Consider the following 15,670-nt stretch of genomic DNA (forward strand, 5'->3'; position numbering starts at 1 on the left):
TAACACTGTGCTGACCCCACTTGTTTCTTCTGTTGGTTTCTGAATTTATGATGTAGAGAGCGCTCTGTGTTTTTACCATTTAAAAAGAGGGATGCAGTAATTATAGGTCTGGAATTCCATGCACCCTATTTTTAGACATCTCCAGAGTAATATACTTTGAATTTTTGTTCCTAAGGGCAGGGGTCCCCAAACTCCAGGGAGTGTCCTGGTACCAGGCCATGGCCTGTTGGAAAGCAGCAGGGCTGCGCAAGCAGCAGGTGAGCGCGCAAGCCGCCACTGCATGGAACCATCTCCTTTCCCCCCTGCCACCACCTGCAGAGCTAGAAAGCTTGGGAATCGCTGCTTTAGGGTTTCTTTTTTTATACATGGGTAATTCTATCTTAGCAGCTGTCCCATGTTATGACAGATCTGCAGAGTTCTGATGGCCACAGCCACCTATGTGGTTATGTGATTGCATTGTGGGCATTTGGCAACCAGCTGGCATTTACAGCCCTTTACAGTGTCCTGTGGGCCGACATAACTTTTAGCGGGTTTTGTCAATTTCCAGCAAAAAATGCCCATAGGATAAAATGGATTTAACTGCAGTGTTCACTTGATGAGTGCTGCATTTGCTTAATGACCACGGGAAAAAAGGCCATAAAATTAGGTGCACTCTTGTAGTGACCTGCTTAATGACTGCCATAACTTACAAATGTAATACTGGGCTCAATTACAGTCTAAGTCAGGGACAACCTGTGTAGGGGGATATTAATAGACAAAAGAGGCTTCTTGAAAATGCTTAAGACAACTATTTCACACTTGAAACTGTCACTCAGAAGAAAATAAGCAGTATACCAGCTGATAGTTGAAATGTGGATCTCAACGTGTTATACAAAGTTGAAGTTATTCACTGAATGTCAAGTGGTGCCAATTCATCAGGCAAGTAGTCAAGTTCCTTTAGTTATCCACAAGGGAAGCATGCAGTTTAAGCTCAAGATCCTAACAATTGAGGTTATTGCTAAATAACAGTCTAAAGAACTGTTTTATAAAAATCATTTTGTGGTTCATTATTTCTGTTTTACAAAGGTAGCACATTCAGAGCACTTGAGAAAGGGAATATTCTTTTTTGCAGAAGGTGCACAATACATCATTTGTAGGTACTAATTTCACCAAGAAAAAAATTGAGTTTCTTTCTTTCTCTCATTCTCTTCCTTGCATAGAGTTTTTCTAGAAGCACCAGTAAAAAAAAGTAGCTTGATGTTGGTAGGCAAAACTGCTTACGGAATTATGCCATTCCTGATACCCCTCATCACATTCTCAGTATGTACTGCTCACCTTTTTCTTTTCGGGAAGTTCCTTATATTTTTTTGAAAGAATCTTGGTTAAGTCCAGGTTGCTCATCTCTGGATGTAGCTTAGCATATTTTGCTCGCTTTTCCATGAAGAAACGGAAATATGGAGTCAAAGGTTTTTTTGGGAAGTCAGGATGCTTCTGAATAGGGGCAGGAAGTAAGTAAAGAAAAAATATTTTTGAGATGATCTTTTTCCACAAAAAATGGAAAAATTAAGAGTTTTACTTAATCTTCTTACTCTGTTTTGTTTATAACATTTGTTTGTTGTACTAAGTATCTGGAATAAGGTGGTAGCATATTTAAGTGTCACATGTAGTTAAATTCAACTATGAAACTCCATTAATCTTACTAAATTTCAGCTTAACATATCTCATGAGACATAAAAAGTGGAGCTACGTCTTAAGATACATCTACAGAATTAAAATGATTGTCTGCTTTGTCATTGTTGTTCTACTTGTTCCTATGCTGAAACAGATTAAGTTTGTAAGGAAGGCCAGCACAGAAGCCTATCAGTCTTCCCAACCATGCATCTAATACTATAACCCCCAGAATTCCCAATCACTTTCCAACACATCAGGAAAACATCAGATGAGGAAAGCCCACTATACATTATCTCCCACAACTTGTACCTTACCTTCAATTCCTAATTATTATTGTCACATATTACTGTTATTTATACTATACCCATGTTTTCTCTCCTTTCATTCAAGAATTCAGGTTGATATATAGAGTTCTATTTTCCTACCACAAGAACCTAATGAGGCAACTTAGAAAGAGAGTGACTGGCCCAAAATCTCCATGTAAAGCATGTGGCATCTCCAATGTAGGAAGACCAATACGTTAGCAATGTTAGATTAAATGAACAAATCATCCAGGCATAAAATAGTTACTATATTCAAAATGCAGTACTATAAACCTAAAGGCATGACTAGAATCTTGAGTTTAACTTTTATCATTAGCAGCAGTGTAACAAATTGGAAAAGTTTTTTTATTAAAGTGTTCTGCATTTTATTCACAAATCATACATATTGATAGAGGAGTATTTATAGTTCAGGTTGAACTTGGTTCTCTGAGCTTGGTGGTTTTCTTGTAGACGTTTCATCCACAAGCTAGGTAACATCAGCAGTCTGACTGATGTTACCTAGTTTGGTAATGAAACATCTGCAAGAAAACCAAGTTCAAAGAGCACCAAGGATCCCACATATAAAATATTTCATTAGAGCACATCACTGGACATATCGTGACTTTTTTTTGCCTTTGCTGAGTCGGGGTGGGTGTGGCCTGCATGTGATGCATCCGGCTGCCAGTTTGATACCCTGCTTTAGAAGCTTCAAGCTGCAGTGAACGTTGTACCAATTAGGGGGCTATTTTAATACTTGTTAATAACCATGCTACTAGTTAATCTCTCTTTTAAAAAATGGAATGGAGAACTAGTTTTCCATAAACCTTCCACAAAAATAAAGAAACCTGCAAGCCCTCTGGATGATACTGAAGTACAATCTTTTTAATCTTTACAGTTGAGGAAATCATCCTGGCTAGGACAGTTTGTGATTTCCAAGAACTGCTGGGTCCTCACACTTGTGATAAACCTGACTTTATATTGTTACTTCAGAGATGTTGCAGTTTACAGGAAATTTAACATAGCCTTTGTTCCAATTGTTCACATATATTTGCACATCAATACCTATTCAACATCTGATTGCATCTTTTGATAAGCTTTGTCTGTTAGGCCAAATGAAGACACTCCTATTTTAGAAGGCTTTATTTCATACTGAACCAAGCAAAGGGGGAAGGGGCTAAGTTAAAATCTTTTTACTTTGCTTACCAGCGGAATGTAATACACCTTAATTTGTCTTATCTTTCCTACCACTGGGTTTTTTTTTAACTAAATATCACAAAACATCATATCCCTACAAAGTATATTACATTAGTTTGGTATAATAATTGCTGCCAAGGGGGCCATTGATAGATTATAATTCTACACATGAACCCAAACTGCCTCCAAAGATTGGGTTTTAAAATTCTACGTTATCTGCTTTGTCATTAAGAAGAAACAGGTCTTCCAAATTTGATTGATATTTTTGTTTTTTCCAATTAAGGATTCTTCCTACTGGCTACTTTTGTTAATTATTGGTCACTAGTATAGTTGCTGTTAGATTATATGTATTAAAGTTTGTTTTTTTTTAAAAAAAGATAACAATATGTACATCTTTTTAAAGTACTTTTTTCTACCTTTCCTTTTTAAGTTCTTGTTTTTTTAAAGAATCTCTTAGCTTTCTTTCTGTAGTTATCAGGAGTCAGGGTATTTTATTTTACTTGCCACACCCACTCTACTATTAAAAAAACGCAGGAAAATATAAGAGATGTTTTAAATAATCCAAGTTTTACAAGATAAATTATTTGTTAAGTTCAGACCTTCAAGGCAATGTCCCACCTATATGGGCAGAAAAAGGAAACAGCATCACAAAAAGAAAATAAAAACACTACACTTATTTTGAGCTTTAGCTCGTCACCTGGAAAAAGAACAGCTCTCAGCTGAATAGCAAATACGTATTTTCTTCTGAATACTGTACTTTTTAATTAAATAATACAGCTTTTTAATGTTTGATATACAAGGCTGTAACAAGGTTGTTTGGTACACAGTGCTGTAAAAATCCAGTTGCAAGCTAGCGGAGCCCATGATATATGCAAAACACTACAGGTGCAGCTGTCTGGACTTTTTAGCTCATTTCCAGAATTTATTTGCAGAAATTATCAAAACTTTTCAACCACAACATGGTTTGCTATATGTAAGAATGACTTAGAAAGAGGGCACATGTATATGTGAGAGACAGATCTTTCAAATGATGCATCACTTAAAAACATAGCTACTCTTCTAAAACAGCCAGCCCTTGCACTAGTCCTTGCAATATCCCCAAGGTCACATAATCATAATTTACATGCTTGGCAATTAACATGTATTTATGATGGATGCAGTGTCCTTGGGATCATCATTCTCAATCTTTCCAGCCATCTTTCAACAGCAAAGCTTTGCTTAATGACTGTGATTCATTCAACAATTGGGATTGATTTGCTTAAAAACCTGGCCAAAAAGGTTGTAAAACTGGGTGCAGCTTACTTAACATTCTCTTTGCTTAGCAACAGAAATTCTTGACCAAATTGAGGTCGTATGTCAAGGACTTCTTGTTCAGATTAAAACATTTTTTTTCTGGTCCAGAAAACTAATTGCAACCTTCCAACTTGTACAAATCACAGGAAATCCCCCCCCCTTTTTGCTTTTCTGTAATATAACATAGAATGAAGGCATATTTCCCTATCCAGATTTCATCCGACAATTATCTGTAAACTCTTCAGTTAGTGCAATAATGTTTGCAAAGACCCACACAAGAAACAGTATGAGCAGGGTAGGGTAGTGAGATTACTCAAGTTTATCTTGTCCTCAGGGAAACCCATCATGATGTTTATTAATTCTGCAGAAATCAATATTCTGGATTTAGAACCAAGAATGGAAGCCAAAATGTCTTCAGCAGAATGTTGAGCAATTCAGCTGTATTCCAAATGGAGGTGGCAGAAATACCTTCTCTTCATTGTCAGCTGGTTAGAAAAATGGATTATGCAGAGACACAAGCTGCCATGCAAATTGTTATGAGGAAGAGGAAAGATCTCACCACTTTTAATGTGCATAATGGGGCAAGACTAACATCATCTGATTGTGGATAAAATGTCAGGTCCATGAAATGGTTTTTTTCTATGATTAGAGAATGGCCACTCTGATTCTCAATCACTTTTAATAATTAAGATGATTATCATAATTGTAATAATTCTTTCTTGGCACACAATTTGGGATGAGTTGTTTTCAATGTTTTCACACCCTAAGAGTAAAGTCTATTAAGGATATATTTGTTTCTATCTTTTTTTCAGAAATAAATGGAACCCTTTCCCTGCGCCATGATGTTTACTTAACAAACTATATATATTCAAAAATTGTACATGCTAGTGGTGTGTGATCTGGAATCACAATGTGACCCACCTGAATGATGAACATGTGATTCTCAATATTCCGATCATCCATTTTTACCAATACTGTACAATGATTAATTTATTATTTAATACTTACATTTTAATCAATACAAAATAACAACCATGTTGATTAATGGTATTTAGAATTATGCACACACTTAGGACCTTTCTAAATTTTCTCCCATTCTCCTGAATTGAATTGAAACGATCAATAGCTTTTAGCAAAACTTTCACTTGAAACACAAACATGCACACGCACAGTTGGGGAACATCCAATGCAGTAGTTAAGGTGTTTGATGAAGACCCAGGAGGCCTAGAAAGTTCAATAGGTAACTCTAGATCGGTTACTATCCATCAGCCCAAACTGCCACACAGAACTGTGGTGGTGAAAGGAACGTCACATCAACTCACCTTGAGTCTTTGGAGGGAAAGGAAGGTAGAAATCCAACAAGGAAATAAACGCTGCTGAGAAAATTATGGGTAAATTCCCCAAATGGGATATGTTACCAATTATGACTTCCTATAACTCATTACTAAACTAAGGGATAACCAGAAAATAAAATGGAAGCACACCTGAGTCTTAAGAAATACTGGTGTTGTAGATCACAATTTTGTGCCATTTGGAGAAAGGCAATAATCGAGCAGCTGACTTGATTCAAAAGAAAGTTCTTTTGTTGATTATGTCCTCCTTGAAGGCAACACCTACCTTCAGTTTTTTGCCTTTGTATGGGTTTTTCACATGTTCTTCAGCATCCATTATCAATTCTGTCAAGGTCCGGAACTTTCTCACCTGCAGGAATAAATATTAAGTAGTTGCAGTGAAGTTGGAAGAGAGAGAGAACAGTGTTGTGATTATTTTGAAGGCTGCCAATTTAAATTGATATATCAAAATAAATTATGTATTTGATGTATGATTTAATTGACAAGTATGCACTTCATTTTGTGAACCTATTTGTGCAGGTTTAAGCAGAAACTAGTAATAGTAGAAAGATTATTGTCCTGCCAATGGGAGAATTATTTCTTTTGTTTTTCTGAACTGAAATTTCTTCCTGCCTTTCATTTTCAAAAAAAGGACATTTTAGTTGAGATTATCAAAACACTAATATTTACCATGACATTTGTCATGCAGGCAATTGAACAATAGATGAGCCATAATAATTACACTGGGAATTTGGAGAGACTAATAACCAATGTTCTGTGCTGCAGCTATCATGTTAATTAAATCAATGCAAACGTTCCCAAAGGGATGTCCTCAATATGCATTGACAACCATAAAGCTGACTGCAAATTCTAAGAATGACAGTTGCAATGCATCTAAAAAAATTCAGTACAGTTAACTGGAAAAGGGAGAACTAAAATGTGTTTTAAACCATAATTCCTCGTTCAAATGTGTAAATCCACATTTTTGAACAGTGAAACTAGGTTTAGCAATCGCCCTAATCATTCAGGGAAGATTAGGAGGGAGGGCATGCAAACTTGATGTATGGTTAATTTTTGCTGAGGCTTGTTCACATGGAATGTAATCAGGGGGATTGGGACTGGGTCCTTCAAGATTTGATGAACTTCTGCAATCCCATCTAGCACCCCTGCTAATGATAAGGAGCTGTAGTTCCTCCACAATTTTCATAGCTTACTCAGCCCTGCTCTATATATCATGGTTCAACATGCAGTCAAATCTGGTCAGTAAACCACCTCTATAAAAATAGCAATGTACTTCTGTAGTTTGAAATTTAACAAGGCAATCCTCTGCCTGTCTATTCAAAGAGCAAGCCTCGGCCTCACCCCCAGGCAATTCAGTACAGAATTGTAGCCTGAATACACACACTATAGCAGTCAACAGCAATAAGACAGCCCACATAGAACAAGTAGAAACAGAAGAATAGGGGGTGCCTTTTGGAGGAGAGAAAGAAAAGAAAAACTGCTTTAGTGGCCTGAGAATATAAAAAATATTGAAAGAGCTCCCAAGACATAAATAGGGAAACCTCTATAGGCAAACAGCACTAAAAACTTTGCCATTTGTTTATTTATATAATTTAATGGCTGCCCGTCTTACATGATAATTCTCACCATAAGACTGGAACTGTTACTGGATCAAATACTCAAATTAACGTATGCAGCATTATTTGCTAGGCAAGGTCAAAACTCATTATTGTAGTAAAGCATCGTTTCAGGTCAGTCCTCTTTGAGCTCAGAAAGCAATTACCTCATTGGAGATCTCAATCCATTTCATCTTGCACATATCACCAGAGAAGTCTTTGAAGGCAACTTTATCCCAGTCCAAATGGGATTCTGTGGTTTTGAACTTGCTGCCGTCATTGGAGGGCAGGTTATTTTTCATGCACTCCAAGAGGGTCAGCATGTCTTCCTGGGTCCAACGGTCTGGAGGATAAGCAAAAAGGGAAAGAACATATTATACCTGAATTTTATATGTTTCTGAGGAGCTATTCCCAAATTAGTGCACTTCAAATGCCCTGGCATAGCAACTTAGTACCCCTCAACGTCAGCATGGACTTTGGAATTCTGGTAATTATAGTTCCACTATATTTCATATTTAAAAAGTTTTAAAAGAAACAGCTAGCAGTGTTTTTTTGATATTACAGGGAGCAAAGAAACATTGAGCCTGGCAATTATGGTTAATCCGTGATGATCATAACCAGACTTATTTTTACCACAGTTTGGAGGCAGTTGTTAAGTGAAGGCCATGGGCATTAAGTGAATCCATTATTCACTAGGGATGTTTTTTCCCCTCAAAATCAGAAGTAAACACTAGTTTTTAGCAAAAACATTGTAAATCATTGTCACATGACTTGTGGGATATAGCAAATGGCCATAAATGCAGACTGGTTCAAGTGTCCAAAATGCAGTATCGTGAACCAGGGGTGGGAGTGGGGGAACAACTGGCTGTTATTTTTAATCATGCATTTTATATTTTCATCACATCACATTCAGATGATGTAGGAACTTTAGAATAACCAAACGGGTAGCTCCAACTGCACAATTTGTTGGTGGGCAGCCTTCAGATATATTCATGGTTAATCATCATCATGGTCACTGTTTTCTAAATGCAGACTGGAATGACCAGTGAGATTAAGTTGCTGTTGTAGGCAGCAGAATAGTGTTACGCCTTATTTGTGTGGTCAAAGAAAATATCTAAGGATCATACTTTTGCAAAGTTTTTCTTCCACATTTGTTATCTATTTGCAATAGCGTTCAGCCTCATTTGAGATTATTTTTAATGACAGTAGCTAAAGATCTTTAAAAATCAATAAATAATATTTAAATATCAACAAGTAATTTTATTTAAAAATCAATAAGTAAAGTTGAGTATTTCAAGAAGGGGCAACTGGGAACACGATTCTGCATAATTTTCTACTGCAGTGTTAGCTTTTCCAGGAGCATTCCTTCTCACCTTGATTTTTGGGGGCTGTCATTTCTAAATCGGTTGGACTATCTGCTTCTCCGTTCATCCTCCACTTCTCAGACCCAAGGGTGACACCTCTTGGGTCTCCCCTTTCCAGCTTCCTGACTTCCCCCTTCACGGTGGCGTCAAATCAATTTTCACCCTGAAAAAGACAAACTGTAATAAGGATCTCTGTTTACCAGGCTACCTTCACAAAGAGGTACAAGAGCCATTTCTGTTAGTAACTCCTGGAAATTAATACAAGAATTAAACAATTCTTGAACCTGGAACCTGTAAGCTACTCATAAATTCAAGAGCAAGTGAGAGCTGAAAGAGAAGACAGGTACCCACAATGTAGAGCTGAAAATTTTGTATAAAATTGTGGAAACTACAAATGGTCTAAGATCTCTACAAGAATAGCTTAGAATTCTCTCTCAAGTATACTGTGATAAATACTTGGCCAATTCAAATTCAATAAATAAATAACATTCTAAAGGGAAAGGGAAATGGGGGCTTGGTGGGATCTGCTTTGCTGGTGGAAAAAACCCGATGATTCAGGTGAGGAAAACTGCTTCAGATTCCATTTTTCAGGTGAGAAAAAAAAAATTACTAAAACAGAAGTGGGGAAAAGTTGGCAGATTACAGTAAAGGAATCAAGGGGTGGTGGTGGAAATCAAGGAAACTGGCCAGCTAAACTAGTAAGTTATCTTGCATTAGGGAAGCTCAACCACAAAGATCACTGTCCAGTTAAGCCAAACCCACCTCACTGTTAAAATAAGGAAGAATAGAAAGATCTCTGGAGAAAGACACAGATTCCAGCCATAGGCGTAGAAGCAATAATAAAAGTAATAGAATTATTTCAGACAAGTAGCAATGAAAATCACAACTGAAATGACTTGAGAGCCTTGGTATCAAAAGTCGAATTATTACGAGTGAGATGTCAGCCAGCATTAATGGAGGGAGAAGAACCTAGGGATCGGAGCGGATCTCTGGGCGAAAGAAATGAGAAAGCGCAGATTTTCTTGGACCAGCGAGCGGATATTCTTGGAAAGAGAATGCTGCACCCGGCCACAAGGTGGGCGGAGTAAAGGCGAATCGGGCGGGAGGAGTGGAGGAGGCAGGCCAGGCAAAGGGGAGGGATCTGCGGACCTCTCTTCTCTCCCTCCCCTTCCACCAGCTCTTCAGAGGCCGCACCATCGCCAGCCAATCTGCGTCGCCGCCTTCCTGCAGCAGCAGAAGCGCAGCTGCTGCTTGCTACCCTCCCCCTCTTCGCCTGTCTCCAGGCAGGCGGGAGAGCCGAGCCGAGCCGAGCCGACGGAGCTGGTGGTGCAGCTGCTTCTGCTTCGTCTCCTTCCCCCCGCCTCCTTCCTCTCCGCACGCCCTGCGGGCGCCACCGAAGGGGAAATCTAGCTGCCGCCGCCACCTCGCTTGCTTGATTTCGCTCCCACCCCAGTTTTTTTTTTCAACCCCAGCTCGGGCTCCAGCCTCCTGGCCCCGTTCCTCCCCGCCTTGACTCTCGAAGACGAGAAAGTCAGTGTTTCGCTAGGATCTCGCCCCCGTCAGCTCTCGACAATGCCAGCGTTCCTCGCCAACCAACTTCAGTCGTCCTTCCAGGAAGGGGGAACATTGAGATCGCCGGATTCCAGGATTTTTTTCTCTCCTGCCGCAGGATTTCGCTGCCTTCTCCCTTCTGATTCGCTCTATTGGATTTCTACGGGATTTATACAAGATCTACACATACACACAACTGCGTTAACAGAGATCACCCTCCGGTTCCCCGCGGAATCCTCCCTTCGAAAATAATCTTAAGGAAATCAGCTCGTTTCCCAACTCCAGAATTTCCCTTCACTAGAAGATCCCTTTCTTATCCCAATAAATAAGACTCTCATCCCAGCCCAAGCCACGATCCGTAAAGAAGGCAGCCTTCGATACAGTAAATCGTTCCGTCCCCTTTCGGAGAATCTAGCGGGGTAGGCGAGCTCCCGCATTGTTCCCCGTCGATCAGGCCACTAAAGAAAGAACTTCGGTTCCCCCCCCCCAAAAAAAAACCCCTGTACCAGAGCGCGAAGCAGAGGATTCCGCTTCGTCGGCCGGGAGCCAGGCGCCGAACAGTGCCCAGCGTGTTGCAGAGGAAAGGGGAGCAGCAAGCGAGTTCCGCGTCTGTCTTCTCTCCGTCGGTGTAACCTCGCCGAGGCGGTTAATAAGGATGAGACAAGCCCGCCTCGTTGTGGCGGCGGCAGTCGCGAGTGGGGAGGAGCAGGAGCCGGAGAGCCGCTGCAGCAGCAGCCCCATCGGAGCCGCTGGTGGAAGGGGGGCGGGGATGGTTGGCTGGCGGGAGGGAGAAATGAATGCCCGGCTGGGGGCGTCCAGGCAGAGCCGAGGGAGGGCAGCACGTCCTGGCTGCGGCAGCTACTGCCGCCGCCGCCTCCTCCTTTCCCTCTACCAGCGCCCAGACCCCCGGGGAGCGCCTCCCCCTGTGCGCCTAGGGCGCAGGGGAAGTCAGCGGGTCAAACCCCGTTAACCCGATTCTCCACACCCTACCGCAACGGTGGCCCCCCGAAAAAACTGCTCGTCGAGAGCAGGGGAGGGACGCCAAGCATGTTCGCCTGCATGGAACCACCCTTCGGATGGTGGAGCGCGCTGGCTCCAACCGATCCGACGGTCGAAAAAGCCCATTTGGTGCCCGAGCTTGCCAAGACCGTCCAACGCGGGAGAAGCGAGGGAAAGTAACAGGAATCCATCGCGGCGGATTCCGTAAAACTGAGGCGAAATGTTTTGCACGTAATTTATAAAGCCAGTGTGCTGCAATTGTGGGAAGGCGGGAAAAACCTCAAGACTCTTCTCTTCCCCCGCCGCATTTGGTTTCTTTCACGGTGCAGGCGAAGAGAGAAAAGCTTACACGATGACGGCTTGTTTCCACCGCTTCTTTCCCCTCACCCCTTACAGCGCCCTTTTGGTTCTAAAAGCAGCTCGGGCGGGAGCAGGAAAAGAGATCGGATCTCTGCGCCACAGCCTGCACCGCCTAGTTTTTCCATCTACCTCCGCCGCGACTCAACGGCGACTGGGACAGCCACCGCCTTCCGATCTCGCCCTTCTATGGTCGAATGCCGCGGCGCGGCCTATCTAGAAGGCGCCCGGAAGACAGGAAAGGGGCCCCGATTCGATTGCCTCTGCCAAGGCTCCGATCGGATTCCTTGGAGAAAATGCAACCCCAAATGCATTTGTAAATATTTATATATATTTAAAGCATTACATAGATACGATGACATTAATATACCCGAATTCTCTAAAATGTGCTTGGGAAAAAAGGAATATTAAAATTCAATATGTTATTTTGTTCTTTTAATATATGCGACCCGAAAAATTCGATTGAACCTATTTTTTTTAACCTTACCGAGGAAATTGAGATGTTGGGCGGAAAAAGCAACGAGTGGTGGTGCCGCCGCCTGCCTCCCAGCCTGGCTGCGCTGCTTCACCGCCGGAGCCGAGGAGGTAACAAAAGCGCCTCCCTCCAGGCCCAGATGGTGGAGCACAACGTCGGGCTAATGGCGAGCTCCACACGCGGTCGTACTGCCGCAAAGCCAGCCCCGGCTATAGGCAGCGGCGCCTCGGTTCGTACCTTCTCCCCCCCCCCCGCTCCCCCTGATCCGTCCTTGCCCACCCGCCCTTCTTTGCAACGGGGGCTCCATCCTGGAGTCGATCTGAGGGGAGATTTTTAGTCCCCTACTACGTCTGCAACCTACCTGCAGATCAGAAGGACTTTGGAGAAAAGCTTCCCCCCTTTTCCCCCTTCTTTCCTGGGCTTGCTTTAGCTGGGAAGCGTTGGTTGAATGCACGCCAGCTCTGCAGCGCTGGCCCCGGGCGTGGACTCGCTCCAGTCCCCGCAGAGAGCTCGCACTTCCCCCGCCTCCATCTCCCTGCTTTTTTCTTCCAATCAGCCGTTCTCTTCGGCTCCCGGATCCTTAGGCAACCTCACAGCCCTTCTTCACAAGTCCCCATTTTTCCCATCTGCTCCCTAGGTGGGACTGGTAAAAAGGAAACATGTTTCCAGGGCTTCGGTCTCGCTTTCTCCGCTTGACCTCACCAGGTTGTGGGTTTATCTTTCGTGATTCTGGTATGTGTGTGTATGTGTGTATGTTTTTATTGCTCTTTGGTTTTGCAACACTGTAGTCAAACGGAGAGGGAGGAGGGGAAAAGAGAGGGGGGAAAAACGCTTACATTTGCCACAAATCCTCTTCGTTTGGCGTTTGTAAAACGAGCACAAATCACACGCACTCGATTTTAATTCCTCCTGCGACCTCCCCTTTCTTCATCTCCCTTTCAAACGATCGTATCGAAAAACCAGGGAGGAGAGAGAGGAGTTTCAAAAGTACAACCCGGAAAGCGCTAGCTGCTGCAGTGCCATCAGATTATTTCTGAGGGCAGACATATTTTTGGCAACAAGCGAGCTTTCTTTTAAGGTCCCACTTTGCCTTATAAACAAGGGAAGCAACACCTTGTGTCCCGTCGAATTTTATTGACGATTGTTTTAGAATTGGATTCTAAATCATTGCTTGAAAATGACATTCCTGTTTCAGTCAAAAGCCGAGCTTCTCCTCCCCCACTCTCTTTTCGCTCTCTCTTCGCTCTCTCTCCATTTTTTCCAGCTCCACCTTTGTTGTTAAGGGCGTCATCTCCGATGGAGCCAATCACCTTCTTCTGGAGTTGCCTATCAAATTAAACCCGATTCTAATACGCAACGCGACTTTTATAGACCTGCCAAAATGCAATTAGAATTATGAGGGATGGGGGGGAGGTGACTGAGGATTGGGAGAGAAGCTAAAAATAGTGAATGAGCTGCCTCTACATACAAACAAACAAAGATGAACTGCCGTATGTTTGGTTATTTTCTCTTTGTGTTTTGGTAACGTTGAAAGAAATGGAAAACAATTCTCCAGGCCTTGCCCTCCTTCCTCCTTCCTCTCCACCATATAGAGGGCATTTGAGTATGTATGTGGGGGTATGTATAGAGGGAAGGGAATGCTACAGCACCAAAATATATGATTACATTTATGAGTGAAATAAAAGAGCTCATGAAGTAGAGCTATTATTCACTATCATTCACATTATAATTACATACATTGAGGGAAAAATTATTTGATCCCCTGCTGATTTTGTACATTTGCCGATTGACAAAGATATGAATCAGCCTAGAATTTTAATAGTAGGCTTATTTTAACACTGAGAGACAGAATAACAACAAAAAATCCAAAAAAACTCATTTCAAAGAAGTTATAAATTGATTTGCATTTTAATGAGTGAAATAAGTATTTGATCCCCTATCAATCAGCAAGGTTTGTGGCTCCCAGGTGTCTTATACAGGTAATGAGCTGAGATTAAAAGCACTCTCTTAAAGGGAGTGCTCCTAATTTCAGCTTGTTACCTGTATAAAAGACACCTGTCCACAGAAGCAAGCAATCAATCATTCCAAACTCTCCACCATAGCCAAGACTAAAGAGCTGTCCAAAGATGTCAGGGACAAGATTGTAGACCTACACAAGGTGGGAATGGGCTACAAGACTCTTTCCAAGCAGCTTGGTGAGAAGGTGACAACAGTTGGTGTGATTATTCACAGACGGAAGAAACACAAACTGTCAATCTCCTTCAATCTGGGGCTTCTTGCAAGATCTCACCTGGTGGAGTTTAAGTGATCATTAAATGGTGAGGAATCAGCCCAGAATTACGTGGGAGGATCTTGTCAATGATCTCAAGTCAGCTGGGACCATAATCACCAAGAAAAGAATTGGTAACACTACTCTGTGAAGGACTAAGATCCTGTAGTGCCCGCAAAGCCCCTCCCCCCCTCAAGAAAGCACATATACAGGCCTGTCTGAAGTTTGCCAACGAACATCTGAATGATTCAGAGGAGAACTGGGTGAAAGTGGAAACATTATGCTTTGGGAGGGGTTTTTTGCTAAGGGGACAGGACAATTTCACCTCATCAAAGGGATGATGGACATGGCCATGTACCATCAAATCTTGGGTGAGAACTTCCTTCCCTCAGCCAGGGCATTGAAAATGGGTCGTGGATGGGTATTCCAGCATGACCATGATCCAAGACACACAGCCAAAGCAACAAAGGAGTGGATCAAGAAGCACATTAAGATCCTGGAGTGGCCTAGCCAGTCTCCAGACCTTAATCCAGGGATCTTCTAACTTGGCCCTTTTATGACTTGTGGACTTAAGCTCCAAGAATTCCTCAGCCAGACATTCTGGCTGAGGAATTCTGGGAGTTGAAGTCCACAAGTCACAAAAGGGCCAAGTTGGAAGATCCCTGCCTTAATCCCATAGAAAATCTGTGGAGGGAACTGAAGTTTCCAGCTGCCAAATGCTAGCCTCAAAACCTTAATGACTTGGAGAGGATCTGCAAAGAGAAGTGGGACAAAATCCCTCCTAAGATGTGTGCAAACCTGGTGGCCAACTACAAGAAATGTCTGACCTCTGTGATTGCCAACAAAGGTTTTGCCACCAAGTACTAAGTCATGTTTTGGGAAGGGGTCAAATACTTATTTCACTTATTTTCTGGATTTTTTTGTTGTTATTCTGTCTCTCACTGTTAAAATAAACCTACCATTAAAATTATAGACTGATCATTTCTTTGTCAGTGGGCAAACGTACAAAATCAGCAGTTCAAATATTTTTTTCTTTTACTGTACATTTAAAAAAACACCATTTTAGGTTTCAAAAACCTGAAGAATTTTAATATTTTGTGAGATGAATGTCTTCGTCAGCAGTGAAGCCATAATAATAATGATTGTATGTTTTCCTTTTGGGTTTCCACAATTGTTGGAACTGGAGTTTGGGAAATTTTATGTAGCTTTATATCTTAGATGTGTTGTTATTATGTGGACATTTACTTGCTAGAGCTAAATATCTCTATT

The 15,670-nt window shown here is 41.8% G+C and overlaps 1 protein-coding gene across 4 annotated transcripts in view; it reads right to left on the minus strand.

The window, feature by feature from the left end:
• The window catches only part of UBTF (upstream binding transcription factor), a 39,162-nt gene extending 26,325 nt beyond the window's left edge, over positions 1-12,837 (minus strand). Inside the window, exons 1-5 of one of the 4 annotated variants that reach the window (XM_081343149.1) lie at positions 12,494-12,837; positions 8,760-8,913; positions 7,554-7,729; positions 6,057-6,140; positions 1,315-1,470 (exon numbers count right to left, since the gene is read on the minus strand). In XM_081343149.1, the coding sequence (XP_081199275.1) occupies positions 1,315-1,470; positions 6,057-6,140; positions 7,554-7,729; positions 8,760-8,817 (474 nt within the window). In that variant the 5' untranslated portion in view covers positions 8,818-8,913; positions 12,494-12,837. Of the gene's footprint in view, positions 1-1,314; positions 1,471-6,056; positions 6,141-7,553; positions 7,730-8,759; positions 8,914-10,807; positions 11,029-12,144; positions 12,365-12,493 lie in introns of those variants that run through there. The other 3 variants (XM_081343152.1, XM_081343151.1, XM_081343150.1) reach the window with 3 other exon arrangements.
• Between the last annotated feature and the right edge of the window lie 2,833 nt (positions 12,838-15,670).

The sequence above is a fragment of the Vipera berus genome (genome assembly GCF_964194415.1).
Source record: "Vipera berus genome assembly, chromosome: Z".
NCBI classification, from domain to species: Eukaryota; Metazoa; Chordata; class Lepidosauria; order Squamata; family Viperidae; genus Vipera; species Vipera berus.